We start from the raw sequence: 15,677 nt of genomic DNA on the forward strand, positions 1-15,677 counted from the left end.
TGCTCTAAAATCCCCGATTCTGGTAAAACCACCACGCAATTAGAGGTTTATTTTTAACATCAGACGGGGCCGCCCATCGTGTTTTAACCACATCAAGGCTTCCCCCATGTTGTAATTCATATGAACATCCCGTAGATAATTGTTTATTCTAAGTTACGCACTAAGACGATAGAAGAGAAGACCCTTGGAACGCCGGACTATCCTTCCAAGCAGATGGATTCCCAACAAAGACTTTCACGTTCTAGCAGATCTCTATACAGATGAGTTTGACGGGGATGAGCCAGGAGGCGTCCTCGTGTTCATCGAATCTTCTCCCCCCCCCCTGTTGTCACCCCACCCCTGAAAATGTTGAAATAACCAAAATCAGCTGATTTAGTGATCACAGGACATTTAAACATTCCGTTCCATATCCTGCAGCGACACCTAGTGGCAGAAAATGAGAACTACTTCTTTTCAAAGCCGTCAAATGAACTGCATGTTCAGAGTATACTGCTGCTACAATGTTATCATTGGGGGGGGACAAACAACATTTTAAAGGGAGGGCATCCCTACCTCTTCAAGCCGCCAATCTGTGGCGAGAATCAGTGGCAAGGAACTGCAGCTTCTCCTTTAAGTTATATGTGGTGAGCCTGCCTGGGACATTAAACTGTTTCTTTAAAGGGACCTCTCAGCTATGATATGCATGAAAGTGAATTTAATGGCTGTAGAGTTCCTTTAAAGTATCATAAAAAGAAGAGTGTGCATCTTTTATCAGAGAAAACACCTTAAAATCCGACAACATTACTGGGGAACACCCCACTAGACACCGACGGGGCAGACTGCAGATAAGATAATGCCTTGAATCGTAGACGCAAGAGGAACACAAATGAAAACAACACCAGATATTGTAAAAAGATATAGTAAAAAGAATCTCCGGAAACACTCAGGGGCAAAGTACGCCACCCGCCTACGGTACGCCCGCTGCCCGGGATCCATACAAAGCCACTCCTGTCCATACAGAAATAGAACAAAGGGGGAAGACGGCAGGTGAGTTTAACAGGATCTGAACGACTCTAACAATAAAACATACAATAAATCCTTTAGATTACCCAATGTATCGGCTCGTCTTAGTCTGTCAGTCCTAGATTTGTCAGACCTTTTAAATGTAGGGACTGTAAGAAGCGCTATGGACGTTGTTGGCGCTATATAAATAGAAGATAATGATAATAGTAATATGTCGCTGTGTCTTTAACCAGAAAGAATGCGATGACTGCATGTGCTGGCTTGTTGTTTTTAGTGGCAGGTCTGCTATACGGGGCTTTGGGTATAATTTGCACTCAAAAGGCAGAAACAAGTTTTTCCGGTTTGTAAATGACAGAGATAGCCGTAGAAAAGGGTCTTTCTGGCCTTCTATTCAGTCGTTCTCCAAGTTGTGCATTCAAAAGGCTGCAAGGCAAAGCAAAAAGGGTAAGTGCGCATCTACATTTTTTTGAGGGGGTCTCAAAATCAAGACACATTGATCCTGAAACCAAAGGGTCAGGGGGTACTTAGTGAAACGCAACGTCTCGGATTCAGGGTTTAAATCCCTGGTTTATACACCCGTAGAGCAGACTCTAATTAAGATATCGAAGGATCAAGTTTAAAGTTTATCAAAACTAATCCAAAAACTACCTATAAATTGCTTTATATAGTCGGCAATACCGTTTAAGTGTAAGATGTCTTAATTAGATTTTCTATTGATTGTTTTTTTTACGTTATACATTAAATATGTTAATATGTGAACACAATACACAATATAACAAAAGCTTGTAAACCAAATACAATATATCATTACAAAATGATTATCATTATTCTGTATTGTTTTATATAACACCATCATATTCCGTAGCGCTGTACAATGTTACTGTTTGTAAATTTAAAGTAGTTCTAATTGTTTCAAAGACTAACATTGTCTGCAGTTCTCTCAAATATAAAAGCATAGATTTACGTAAAACGGCACTGATTTTAGAAGCTTACACTCTAGATTATGCGGAACCAGGAACGTTGTCAGCTCCCCGTGTGATGGAGAAGAAGAAAATAATCTTAATTTATTGTAGTGTTAATAGAGCTCACATCTCTTTACCTAACAGAACTGATGAGTGGAAGATTTCAAGACCCACTTAGGTGGCGACATAAGATGCATTATTATTTCATTAATTATGTCAGAGATACAGATCATTGATGTCATCGGAGAGTATGTGTGTCTGTATGACAAGGCTTCCCTACAGAGATCAATAGTCTGTCTGGGAAAATGTATCTCTAGATCCCCAGAAACATAAAAACTGCCGGCAGATCGGCCCCATCCGGCCCCCGTCTAGTCGCCCGTTTCTTCTACCGTTAAGACTCAGACCTTAATCAGTCGTTGGTCTCGTCTTAGATTCAGGAGCCGTATGTCTATCCCATGCATGCAAAGCAGTGAGATGTTATGGGAATAGGTTTTCTATTGTAAGGAATTCAGATCGGGAGCTACAAACGGGAACGCGTTACAGAAAAACTGTCCTCCCAACCGCCCCACGAGGTGTCATCAGATCACACAAAGGAGTAAAAGGCAGGTGAAGCCGGAATCCAGTGGGGTGTAATGAGATTTTAAACAGGGTCTTGATTGACATATAGAAGGTACATACAACTCAAAAATGCCTGAACCAGAAAGTGTTTATAATAAAAAATTAGAATAATAAACTTTATTATTATTTACAGAAAAAAAAACAGCAAATCACTTTAAATGGACAAAAAAAAACATATTAAAGTTTTTCTCAATAATTTCAAACAGTTTTAATAATTATTTATGGATGTGGATGAACATTTTTGCCAGCGCTGGTGATTGATTTCCAGTAGTAGAAAACTTCTAGTTTCTGGAGCTTCTTTTCCTTCTAAATAATACTTCCAGTTAAGAAGAAAATGGTTGTGAAACGATGGCTGGTTGCGGGGGGGGGGAACGTCTGTCTATATAGTAAATAGTTTGTCGTTCAGAAGCAAAAGTTAATAATGAAAGAGACAGAGACAGCGTTATATCTCACATGTAAGAGACAGCGTTATATCTCACATGTAAGAGACAGCGTTATATCTCACATGTAAGAGACAGCGTTTTATCTCACATGTAATTGACAGCGTTATATCTCACATGTAAGAGACAGCGTTATATCTCACATGTAAGAGACAGCGTTATATCTCACATGTAAGAGACAGCGTTTTATCTCACATGTAAGAGACAGCGTTATATCTCACATGTAAGAGACAGCGTTATATCTCACATGTAAGAGACAGCGTTATATCTCACATGTAAGAGACAGCGTTATATCTCACATGTAAGAGACAGCGTTTTATCTCACATGTAAGAGACAGCGTTATATCTCACATGTAAGAGACAGCGTTATATCTCACATGTAAGAGACAGCATTATATCTCACATGTAAGAGACAGCATTATATCTCACATGTAAGAGCCAGCGTTATATCTCACATGTAAGAGACAGCGTTATATCTCACATGTAAGAGACTGCATTATATCTCACATGTAAGAGACAGCGTTATATCTCACATGTAAGAGACAGCGTTATATCTCACATGTAAGAGACAGCGTTATATCTCACATGTAAGAGACAGCGTTATATCTCACATGTAAGAGACAGCATTATATCTCACATGTAAGAGACAGCATTATATCTCACATGTAAGAGCCAGCGTTATATCTCACATGTAAGAGACAGCGTTATATCTCACATGTAAGAGACTGCATTATATCTCACATGTAAGAGACAGCGTTATATCTCACATGTAAGAGACAGCGTTATATCTCACATGTAAGAGACAGCGTTATATCTCACATGTAAGAGACAGCGTTATATCTCACATGTAAGAGACTGCATTATATCTCACATGTAAGAGACTGCATGAGAGAAACACGATTCACCTTTTCTGGATACCTACATTTTGGATTCCTTAAGTTCTTGTTCTACTTATCACTTAGTTACAGGGGAGGGCTGGCACCTTCTGGCCCAAGGGGTAGGTATCACCAAGTGGCCCCATAGGCCCCTTATCCTTGCGGGTAATGAGCATACTCACTGGCACACATATTTACACACTTACACAAACTCTCCGACTATGAAACTCTTTATAAAGGAAACTTAATGACATCTAACAAAGAGTTAAGAGGAAGACTTGAGTTACATTGTGGCTTCAAACACATCTTTAAAAACCAGACTCAGCGGCTTGTTGGTTTTCTTCCTGTAACAGACGATTCGAGAGAATGAAGATCGCTGCTTTTAACGCCAGGCGTTTCGGGGTGAAAAAATGTGCAGACAGCAAAGTTTTCTCAATTATCACACAGGTACGTGGAAAAAATAACGCGAACGAGAGACTCTGCGTCTGAGCATTTAAAATCATTTGACACTGGGTAAAGATGAACACAAATTTAATGTATAGAGCATAAAATCCAGTTGCCCCTCCACTCCCTGATTGGCTGATGCTTTTATAAGCTCTCTATTTAAGCTCTATGAAGCGTCACATTTTGCGGGATAAAAAAATCTATATATTCATATATTTCTTACAATGTTATTCTTATAAATGTTATTGGAGTTTTACATAACAGAGATATAGAGATCAGATCGCAGGTATATAGACATAAAATTGCAGGTATATAGAGACCAGATGGCAAGCATCTTGTTATTAAAAAAAAGGAATATTAATGAGCATTTCTTTTTCAGATTGTGTCTCGTTACGATATTATCGTTATTTTGGAAGTCTTTGATTCTAAGGAAAAAGCAGCAAAAAAACTCATAGAACAGTTAAATAGGTTGGTGTTTATTAATTATTTATTTTTGCATTTCTCTGCCTGTTCTTTTCTCCTCTCCGTGGTCCTAGTTGTTGAAAATTACATTTATGCCACAATCCATTCATTTATGACGTTTGCGATGTCATAAAAGTCCCTGCTGGTGTAATGGTCAGGTGTCCCAATACTTTTGTCCACATAGTGCATATGAAAAGGAGTCCAAGCAAAAAAAAGGCAAATTGGTTCCAAACAACAGAGACAATATATTTCCAGCATTTATATTATCCCGCCCCAAACCGCCAATTACTATTGTTACGGATTTTATTGTTCCGACAGACGATTAGCACTCACTACTGATTTCATTGTTCGGCAGCTGCGATAAAAACACGCGTTATAATTACGTCCTGAGCAAGCCTCTGGGAAGAAACGAATATAAAGAACAATATCTCTTTGTCTTTCGGTAAGAAGCACGTTCCTCGCCGTATCCATTAACGGCACAATGAACCGCGATTCCGCAATCTTTTTATTTTTGTCGTTTTCGATAATCTTCGTTATTTTCGCCGATTAACCTCATCAATGTGAACAGCGCTCCGTGGCTTTCTAACAGATTGCAAATGTATCTCCTTGGAGAAACCGAACAAAACGAATACAAAGTAACTCAACCGTATTTATGGTTTATAAGAGGTTTTGTTTGAAATTAGAATTCATTAATATTTGCGGCCTTTGGGTTCTGCACCGGCTTATTAATTATTATATACCGTATTGGCTCGAATATAGGCCGCACTTTTTTCCCCCACTTTAAGTTTTTAAAGTGGGGGTGCGGCCTATATTCGGGGTCTAGCGCCCGACGCCCGGGACATGCAGTCCCGGGCGCCGGGCAGGCAGCGGGGTTAAGATACAGATCCCCCGCAGCGGTGCAGGGGACCTGCATCCTACTCCCCGATACGCTCAGACAGCCTCCCCTGCCAGCACTTCCCACGGGGGGGGGGTGCCGGCACGGGAGGTTATCTAAGCGTTTTACCTCTGCCCACCCCCGACTTACCGGAGCAGACTCCCGGGTGTCTTGCGGGGCCGGCGGGAGACATCTACGCAATACGCGTATGTAACTTCCGGTACCGGTACCGGAAGTTGCATACGCGTATTGCGTAGATGTCCCTCGCCGGCCCCGCAAGACACCCGGGAGTCTGCTCCGGTAAGTCGAGGAGGGGGGGCAGAGGAGGACAGCGGCAGCATATCGCGGGGAGGGAGGACAGCGGCAGCGTATCTCGGGGAGGGAGGACAGCGGCCGCGTATCGCGGGGAGGGAGGACAGCGGCAGCGTATCGCGGGGAGGGAGGACAGCGGCAGCGTATCGCGGGGAGGGAGGACAGCGGCAGCCTATCTCGGGGAGGGAGGACAGCGGCAGCGTATCTCGGGGAGGGAGGACAGCGGCAGCGTATCTCGGGGAGGGAGGACAGCGGCAGCGTATCGCGGGGAGGGAGGGCAGCGTATCTCGGGGAGGGAGGACAGCGGCAGCGGATCTCGGGGAGGGAGGACAGCGGCAGCGTATCTCGGGGGGGAGGACAGTGGTAGCATATCTCGGGGAGGGAGGACAGCGGCAGCATATCTCGGGGAGGGAGGACAGAGTGGCAGCATGTTTTTTTTGGTGCTTTTTTAAAGAAAAAAAACTTTTTCTTTAAAAAAGCACCAAACTTTTAGGGTGCGGCCTATATACGGGGGCGGCCTATATCCGAGCCAATACGGTATATATATTAAATAAGATAATCTCCTGATTTGCCGGGCTTAGCGAGGGGTTGGGTTTGAGTCCATGCTGGCTCATCCATAAACATGGGGCATGTACTGTATTTGAGATCGAGGGCCTCCCCAAGTACGGCTTTATCGTTCTTAATAGAGATAATGTGGTTTCTTTCCCCAGCGAGGACATGATGAAGGTCAAAGACATCTATCAGTATGCGGACATGCAGCACGGAGACGAAGATTCCTTTGCTCGCGAACCTTTTATTGTCAGATTTGAATCAAAGATAACTGGTGCGTTTCAAACTTTCCTGACTTTTAACCCCTTAAGGACAATGGGCGGTCCCTAAACCCATAGAAAACAATGCATTTTGAGCCCTACATGTATGGGCTTTGTCATTAAGGGGTTAAGCAGGCACATCAAGCCATTTAAGTGATGTGTCTGATTAACCCTTTCACATGGGGGGGCGAGAAGGCAACTGTAGCTAAACAATTCATAGTTATCAGCCCCTGGCCATTTTGTGGGTATAAATGTATATTCTTTTATATCTCCAGCTGCCAAAGATTTGATCCTGATCCCGGTTCACACCACCCCCAAAGACTCCGTGCAGGAGATCGATGAATTATACGATGTTTACCTCGATGTCAAAGAGAAATGGGGGACCCAGGTAACCGGTCGCTACAACCAGCTCTCTAAACAGTGTGAGCATGTGACCCCCAAAATGCCATTTCTTCTTACAGAACATAATATTTCTGGGAGACTTCAATGCCGACGGAGCGTATGTTTCAAAGAAGAAAATGAAGACCATAAGATTAAGGACAGATGTGAATTTTCATTGGTTAATTGAGGATGACATAGACACCACGGCTACCAAAACCACAGACTGCTCTTACGACAGGTACATTACAGACTCCATCATATAACCCAGGCATACAGAACTATAAAAACTATTTCCGAATCGGCGGAATAACGTAGGCTTTAAAGATCGGAACGGCCCCAGGTCCATGCCACGTAGATAGGGATATACTGCCACGCAACGCAGAGAACGGAACTCTGGGCTTGAAAGATCCCTAAAACTAACCTGTGCTCAAGCAGGGATATTCTGAACTCACGATCTATATGTAGCTTTTGGTACATATCTTTCCGTATCGCGTTGGCATCTTCTTGGTAGTGAATTTACAAGCAACAGGATAGACGGCGAACTCGAATGATACTGTAACAAGGTAAACAGAGCTAGAATAAATACGAGACAACATATCTCTATTTAATCAATAAAAAAAGGTGAAATACACAAACGGCTGACCTGACAGACATGTAGGTACCGCTCCACAGCTGCCCACGTCAGTCCCGGGTGCCCTGGGGTCTGTAAAGTAACCGCGTCACGTTACTGATAAATAATTCGACCGCGCAAAGGAATGACTTTCCCGAGCACGAAGAGCATTTTGTTTTCAGATTCTATCGCTGTGATAAAGGTAGGAAAGAGTAACCTTTGATGACCTCCTATTGCAGAATAGTTGTCCATGAAGACTTACTACAACATATTGTTCCAAATTCCGCCAAACCCTTCAACTACCAGGACGAATATAAGCTAACCGATGAGGAGGTGAGTAATGCTGTATTTATAGGTTTCAGCATCTTAAACAAATTCATGCTATTTAATGAAATAGTTCTAATAAGATTTTTCTTATAATTTTGGCTGGTTATACCGCAAACAAGGCAGTAGATTTCTTTATAACATTTAAAGAAAAAAAAACCTGTCTCTCCCCGCAGGCGCTTGCTGTTAGCGATCACTATCCTGTGGAAGTGGAGCTCAAACCAGCAAAAGGAAAGTCAGCGAAGAAATAACAAGCAGTGATCTTTGTAATGAACGTGCCGGCATCATAATCTTCTCATAATCTGAAATCACCTAAAGCTTTCCTAGATATATACTTGGAAGCTGCTGGGACTCAAGACCAGACCGTGCTGATTATTGTGACCAGAACATTTTTATTAAAAAGATACCTATTTTAATTTGTGTTAAATGTAAGAATGAAAGTCATTCTACAAAATGGGATTTTTGTTTTTAGCCCTAATCATGAGAGGCAAATTCTAACCACAACTCAACCAACGCTGGCAAGACAAACACTATCATCTTATCTACATAGCCCGGCGCGTCATAACCGGTTTATAGGTTTGTGGATTTAATTAACTTTTTTAAAACAAAGGGCAGCAGTAAAGTGCATTAGTGAAGAAAACCTAAAAACTGCTGATAAAGAAATAAATAGGATTACAAACATGTGCAGAATAAGAAAATAGGAGCAGCTCTGGTGCTTGTAATCCACCCAACTCCTCCACTTATAGCACACCTTGTATCGCGATCTATTTCGTGCACAGGTATATATTTAGGTTTGCTCGTTGGCAGCGGTTTATCCTGGCCCTGCTTACAATCTTAGTGAATATAAAAAGCTGATGCCGGATGATTTAAGAATTATCTCGACCCTGTTTCACAAAATAAAGACAGTTTTCAGACCAGTTACGTAATCACAGATTAGAGTTTAAACACGGATAACATGGACATAAAAAACACAATAAGTAAATTTTATTACAACTGTTAAAGAAAAAAAACTCCAGATATTCTGAACAAGTTATTTGCAGGAGGGGATTTTCTTAAACACAACACTCATCTCCGTCATCTTCTGAACTTGTCGACTCGATGTTCCGGTGTTATTTCTTCCCAGACTTCTTTATGCCCCCGCCGGCTGCAATGAGATTTGTACCATAGTTTAGGCAAACTCAATATATCTATTTTACTAACGTAAAAGTCACTAAACGGGTAAAAAAAATAGCCAAAACTAATGTGTGTTATGGGATGCACAGAGCAGGAAGTACGCACGCACATTTCTGTGGATCAATCCAGAGTTCTCTCTCCCAACAAAACTCATTACCCGCTCTATGTAGTCCCTTTAAAAGAACATGTCACGGGGTACTCACTCAGCGGTCCTTTCTGGGAGGCTTTCCCTTTCAATTCTTCCAGTTTCTTCTGTTCTTCTTTCTGCCTCTGTTTGAAGGCGACATCCTCCTAGAAAGAATAAACATTGCGTGAGAAAGCTGAGAATTCTCTACAATAACCAAAGTAAAGAGAAAGAAACACATTAAAAAAAAATATTTTATGGAACTTCCAAAAGAGACTTTCAGGGTCCGTCGTTAAATGATCCTAAATGTCAGTGTTTTCAGGATAGAGACCGAAATCTATGTATGAACTACTTCGTACTATGATTGACATCCCGCTACAATCTAGCTACGGATTATTTTTTTAATTTTTTTATTGCAAACCATCACATCCAACAAGTTATTGTCAAAAACGTACCTCATCTAAATCCTTGCCTTGCTTTTTGGGCTGCTTCAAAGGCTTCTTCTTACCGCCTGAAATGTAATAAAAGAAGAAAGGCCTTGCGTGAGTACCGGTTCACAACTCATTCATTCACTCACTCTAAAGGCGAGAAACATGAATGTGTTTCTAGGACCTGCTCAGTTGTGTAAAGGGCTATATGTAGAGGTGGGTCCGCAGAACAGCACAAAATGAAAACCCAGCGCAATTATTCCAGTAAGGACCAGTCTAACCTCTACAGCCTGCCAGTCATCAGTGGCATACTAAGGTAGTTTGATTGATCCTACGCCAGTCCACTAAAGAGTTAAGAGATTAATTCAGCCTAGTGGGGTCTAGATTTAAATGTCAGCGGCATAGCTGGCCATAGAGTAAGGAGAGCTGCAGCATCCCATCTCCACGGATTCCTGCCACCAATTGGCGGCTTAAGGCGGCCAATCAGAAGCAAGAAAGAGCTCCCGCTAAAATCAATGAAACAGCTTTCTAGTCCACGTTCATTGACCGGGCACTGGAGCAGATTGGCAATAAGTATATGATGTGTCAGGAGATTCGTTCTGCTGCATGGAAAATACCCAGCTGGAGAGGAAAGGGGCAAATGCATACGGGGGGGGGGAGAGACAGAATCTAACCATGCAGGTTTAAAGGGACCTCTCAGCTATCGCCATTTAAAGAGCACATGAAGTGTCGCTAAACGTGAACAGACCACGGTCAACTTCGAACTTAAGGTATCTGGCCAGACTAAGGCAGAGAGAGCCCCTGAACTGGTTGGGGGGCTTTAGCCATTGCAAATGTGACCAATATTCCTCCCGCTGATGCACCAATCACAAGCTGGCTCGCCCTGCGAAGAAAATATTTCAAGGCATCCCTGCAGGACCTCTACTTCATGCACATCTCCTCCTAAAGGAAGCTAAAAGGGTTAAGTGACAGGCAGTGATGAGGAAACTGCCCCCATGGATGCGGGTATCCAGGGCCGGGGAAGGGATGACAGGGGGCACAGATGAGCTGTGCCAGGAGAACGCATACCCAGGATGTTCATGTGTAATATAAGTGTGAGTAGCAGTAACATATTCAGTAGTGCAGTACAATGACAGTTCCTTACTGACTTTTGGAGAACCTAGGTGTCACATTAACAGTCGTTCGCAGGTACAGAGTGCTCTCCCTCCCCAACCCAAGGCCTTCCCTCACTTCAGACTTTCTGCCATGCCCCCCTTCACCAGCAAACACCCCTGGGTTCAATACAGAACACCCCCGCAGAGGATGGCACCGGATAGACCCCCTGCCCCACTCCCCGTTACGCACCTTCTCTGCCAGACATCTCTGCAGCAATCTCTCAATCCGCAGCGAAAGTCCCCCTCAGGTCACACCGGAAATAGGAGTTCAACGCAGTGCCTGACTAGACGCACTTCCGCCTGCAGGTCTTTTAACTACAAAGAGTGATGCAATTAAATGCATTAAACTGAAATGCATCAAATCCATTCATGGAGGGATTATTTTGGAGAGTACGTTCATTTATTGTTTTTTTTTAAATGAGCAAAGTAACTGTGATATGTGTTTTACGTCACCGTATAAAACTAGTAGCTCCCGTGCTCTACATTTGATGATGCAGCGAGGAAAATGTGATTTGTAACAGTTTTAATTAGTTTGTTGACTTGTGCATTATATGTTAATTATTATCTGAGGCCACCGGAAGTAGAAATTCCACCATCTTGCTACACCCCCAGCTAATGGGATCTCATAGATTAAAGAGTCACCGGAAACCCTCTAGACGCCATCTTGTTACACCCAGTGATTGGTAGGAAGTGTTGCCTGTCATCTGTCTAACCTCCTGTGTTATCTGTTTTTGACATTTGCTGCTAAAAACAAAAAAAATATATGGAATAATTCCAATCGGATACAGCCATGAGATGAAAGAAAAGTGGATATAAAGGCTCAAGACTCGGTTCCACATGAATTAGACTGAGGCAAGTTATTTCAATGAGAATGTGAAGAAGGTGATTATTCCTAAATGACAGCAATCCTCTTTTTCCAGATTTGAATCCTCCTCAGCCTCAGTGATTTATATATTACTTCCCGCCTACTTCAAATGCTGTTCCATATTTCCTCCCTGCTCTTTAAACTAGGAATAGTGAGTTTGAATGGTGCTGGATGCTGTTAGAGAGGGAAGAGTACGGTAGAGGAATGAGGAATTTAAAACATTAGAGGAAGAAGTAGGGTAGGTGTTGTGATCATGTGATGGCGCGGGAGAGTCGCAGTACCGTACAGGAGGAGGTTTAAGACAGGTGAGGAAGGTGGGTCATTGATAGTTGTGTTAACCCCACATATATAAATATATATATATATATATATATATATATATATAGCTAGACATAGCTGCCAACAGTCCAGGGGTTATCTGCCTCTTTATGGGGACTGCCGGCAGTTTAGCTCGCACAGTGCCGGAATCCATGGTTAGTGGCCTGGAGTTCATTGCACAGTGTCTGAGGACAAAATGGCCCCTAGCAAGTCCTTCTGATGCATTTGTTTTCCGCATTCAGAGGAGAAGCAGAAAGCTTAAAAGAAAACGTATTAACGAAACTTTCTACCAAACGTTTTGAAACAGTATTTTGTTTTCTTTTTAAGTGGTCAGTTGTGTGCAGTTGGCCTAGCCGTAATAATGTGTTTCATTGGCAGGCTTTCCTCCATGGCTAACATTCATCCGTATTTCACTTTGTCTTTCTTGTCTTTCAGTTGCTGCTACGTTTTGTCGCCTTCCCGATACACTACTTACGATGAGACACATCTGTTCCCACCCTTTGGTGAAGGTCACTATGAGACCTTGTTACCCTTCCAGCATTCATCGGAGCTACAGGATCAATGCTTTCCGAATAAGGACTCTCAGCTCTACTGCTAAGTTGCCCGACACTAAGCCTCCCTCTGAAGACATGGGTGCTAACCTTTTACAGAAATGGTCGGAAGTGGGGAAAACCATGGGCAGGAACACCATGCAGAGAATTTCTGTGTCAGCCAAGAACTGGTGGGACCGATATGAAGAGTTTGTGGGTCTGGTGGAGGTCCGGGAGGCTCAAGGGAAAGTAGCAGAGGTAAAATGTCTTTAAAGAGATAACGCCTCTATTTTATAACACCTTCATTAAAGGGACACTAATGTCAAAACAATGCTGTGAAAGGAAGGGCAGTGTGTATATAAATATATGTAAAATCTCTTTCCCATATGGTCACAAGAGGTGTCCAGAATTGAAGAGAACAAGTGGTTTCAACCCTTTTTGAATAAATAAATTTTGGTGACTCCCGGTTGCAGTGTTCAATCTGACACTAATAAAGAGGCTATAGGGCCATGGATGCATCAAATTTGGGGTGTCTGGGATTGCAGGGGAGGTGGAGTATAACGAGGAATTTCATGTAAAGAACATTTTATTTCTCTCCAGGCAGAGAAGGATTTCATGGTCGCTCGTGGGATTGTACGAGAAGCTCGGGAGAGTGTGGAGTCTCAGCAGGTGAAACTGAAGGAAGTGCGTGACCGCCTGGACAGAGTATCCCGCGAGGATGTGCATTATTTGGAGCTGGCAACTTCAGAACATAAATTATTGCAGGTAACATTGAAATACACATAAGGCTTCCCTTCCAGATCTTCAGTTTTGGGGCAGATCTTTGAGGCAAAATGTTAGATTAGAACATTCTGAAGCGTTAAAGGGTTAGTAAACTTGTTTCATTAGTGCTGGGAAGTGGAAACTAACGTGGAAGCTGTAAATGATTAATTAAAGTGCTCCTTTAATAGACTTCATAGCCACAATATATACTGTTAAATGATAGGCTGATTAATTAAATCATGGATAAACTGGATCCTTAATTTATTTGTCAAGGTAAAAGAAAATTAAATTTGAATGATTAACCGCAAAACCAAAATCGCAAAAATCAATGAACGTTCCAAAGAGACCAGTTTATTTTTTTTTTAGAACCCGTTTCTTCCGAGAGATCTGTCTTATATACACCAAATAGTTGAATGCATTAATTAACTACTTCATGTTGTACTTTATATACACCGATTTAAAAAAAAGTCTTACAAAATAAATAAATAATTGCTGTCAAAATAATTCATAATCCGTTTGGCCTCTTGAAACAGTCATCCGACTCGTGAGATTAAGATCTGACAATTTGTGCTGGGGTCTGTTTTGACCATCAGTGTGATTTATGGAACTAGTTATTGATTATCCTGCCTGATAAATCCTGCCTGTTTCCTGCGCCCCCCTACAGCAAACAAACAACAGTCTGACGAAAGGCCAGTGGCTGAGCCCAAAAATATGTTGTTTTAATAATCAGATTAAGCCGATCCAGAGCAAAGCAAATGAGATCAGTGCTGGCATGCACAGCATATGTTATGTGTTTAAAAAGGAAAGATTTATTAATGAGGATATAATCTTATAGAGCAAGGTTCTGGTGTGTCGCAATCCTTGTAGTGGGGATCTACCAGCAGAAGGAAGCCCAACATAGTGTATGAATTCTGCATGAAATAACAAGACTGCATATAAAATTATTAAACATGTCGCCATAGCAAATCTGTTCATTGTTCAGAGCGTTACTATTCAAAAGTAATTTGCTACTGGGTTTTAACTAGTGACAAGGTCTTGCGTTAAAGGAAATTAGGCATAGGTCAAATATGATGCGTCTGCTAGAGTTTTTGATTTCCCAATATCTTAATATAAATTTGAATTTATTTTGTTTAAAAGTGGTGCTTCATGATCTTAAGAGTGGAGGGTCTTCTATCTATATATATATATATATATTTGACAAGCCATTGCAGCCCATGAAACTTTATTTCTTACTTGGGAAACTCAATTTTTTTTCTTTTTATATTACTCAGGAAGAAAAAAGACTGAGGGCTTTGTATATTAACGCAGAAGAAGGTGAAAGAGAAAAGTTTGCCCTCTTTTCTGCTTCCGTAAGAGAAAGCCACGAAAAAGAAAGGACCAGGGCAGAGAGAACTAAGAATTGGTCCGTTATTGGGTCCGTACTGGGAGCAGTGATTGGAGTCATGGGCTCGACTTACATCAACCGAGTCAGGCTGCAGGAACTGAAGACTCTGCTTCTAGAAGCACAGAAGGGACCAATCAGTTTGCAGGAAGCCATCCATGAACATGCCTCGGTACACCAATCTCAGCAAAAGGATCTTGGGGACCTTATTATAGGCTTGAGAAGTATAGTTCCATCTCTATCGCTGACATCACAAGATCCTCAAAAGGGCCTCTCTGGTACCGAGTCAAAGCCTGAACTTGATATCACGGTGAACCCGGTTTTAAGAGCGGTTAAAGAACACATGGGATATACCAAGGATGCAGGGAAACATCTAGAAAACTTACAAACGAATTATACCAACTTAGAAAAGGATATCAGGAAACTTACAAATGACATGCAAAATGTGAAGTCAAGGGTTAACTCGCAGCCGGCGGAAAGGACACTCATGTCCTCCTCTCAAGGGAGCCATGGGCCGGGGGACCAGCACGAGAACGTGATTCTAGAACTGTCTGAGGCCGAGCAAAGGCTGCGGACTCGCATTGACCAAAATTCAATTTACAGCACTGCTGTGACGTGTACTGTAATCGCAATAACCATGCCCATATTGTACGTTTTACTAAAAGGAAACTAGAAACCTTCACGATCAGTGAACATAGTTAATAAATTTGACTTAATCTTCCATAATTTAATCCATAATATTGATATTCATACCACTCTGTGTTTAGCGATTTATCTAATTGATTTGCTGATGCTGTGGAAACAATTTATGACTCCAGTTCCAAAATAA

The 15,677-nt window shown here is 42.0% G+C and overlaps 2 protein-coding genes across 3 annotated transcripts; both read left to right on the top strand.

The window, feature by feature from the left end:
• The first annotated feature begins 910 nt into the window (after positions 1–910).
• On the top strand, positions 911–8,567 carry LOC128499970 (deoxyribonuclease gamma-like). Of its 2 annotated transcripts, none has more exons than XM_053468970.1 (9): positions 911–1,026; positions 4,251–4,344; positions 4,721–4,809; positions 5,159–5,245; positions 6,700–6,812; positions 7,074–7,186; positions 7,260–7,417; positions 8,029–8,122; positions 8,290–8,567. In XM_053468970.1, the coding sequence occupies exons 2-9, from the start codon at positions 4,264–4,266 to the stop codon at positions 8,362–8,364; spliced, it is 810 nt and encodes a 269-aa protein (XP_053324945.1). In that variant the 5' UTR covers positions 911–1,026; positions 4,251–4,263; the 3' UTR covers positions 8,365–8,567. The 2 variants fall into 2 exon arrangements, with proteins under 2 accessions (XP_053324945.1, XP_053324944.1); XM_053468969.1 differs by lacking the exon at positions 911–1,026 and adding an exon at positions 1,265–1,446.
• Positions 8,568–11,652: 3,085 nt separating this feature from the next.
• CCDC51 (coiled-coil domain containing 51) lies at positions 11,653–15,574 on the top strand. The gene is made up of 4 exons (XM_053469169.1): positions 11,653–11,874; positions 12,611–12,963; positions 13,306–13,470; positions 14,739–15,574. The coding sequence occupies exons 2-4, from the start codon at positions 12,652–12,654 to the stop codon at positions 15,519–15,521; spliced, it is 1,260 nt and encodes a 419-aa protein (XP_053325144.1). The 5' UTR covers positions 11,653–11,874; positions 12,611–12,651; the 3' UTR covers positions 15,522–15,574.
• Positions 15,575–15,677: the final 103 nt, after the last annotated feature.

Source organism: Spea bombifrons, chromosome 6 (assembly GCF_027358695.1).
Source record: "Spea bombifrons isolate aSpeBom1 chromosome 6, aSpeBom1.2.pri, whole genome shotgun sequence".
Lineage (NCBI taxonomy): Eukaryota > Metazoa > Chordata > Amphibia > Anura > Pelobatidae > Spea > Spea bombifrons.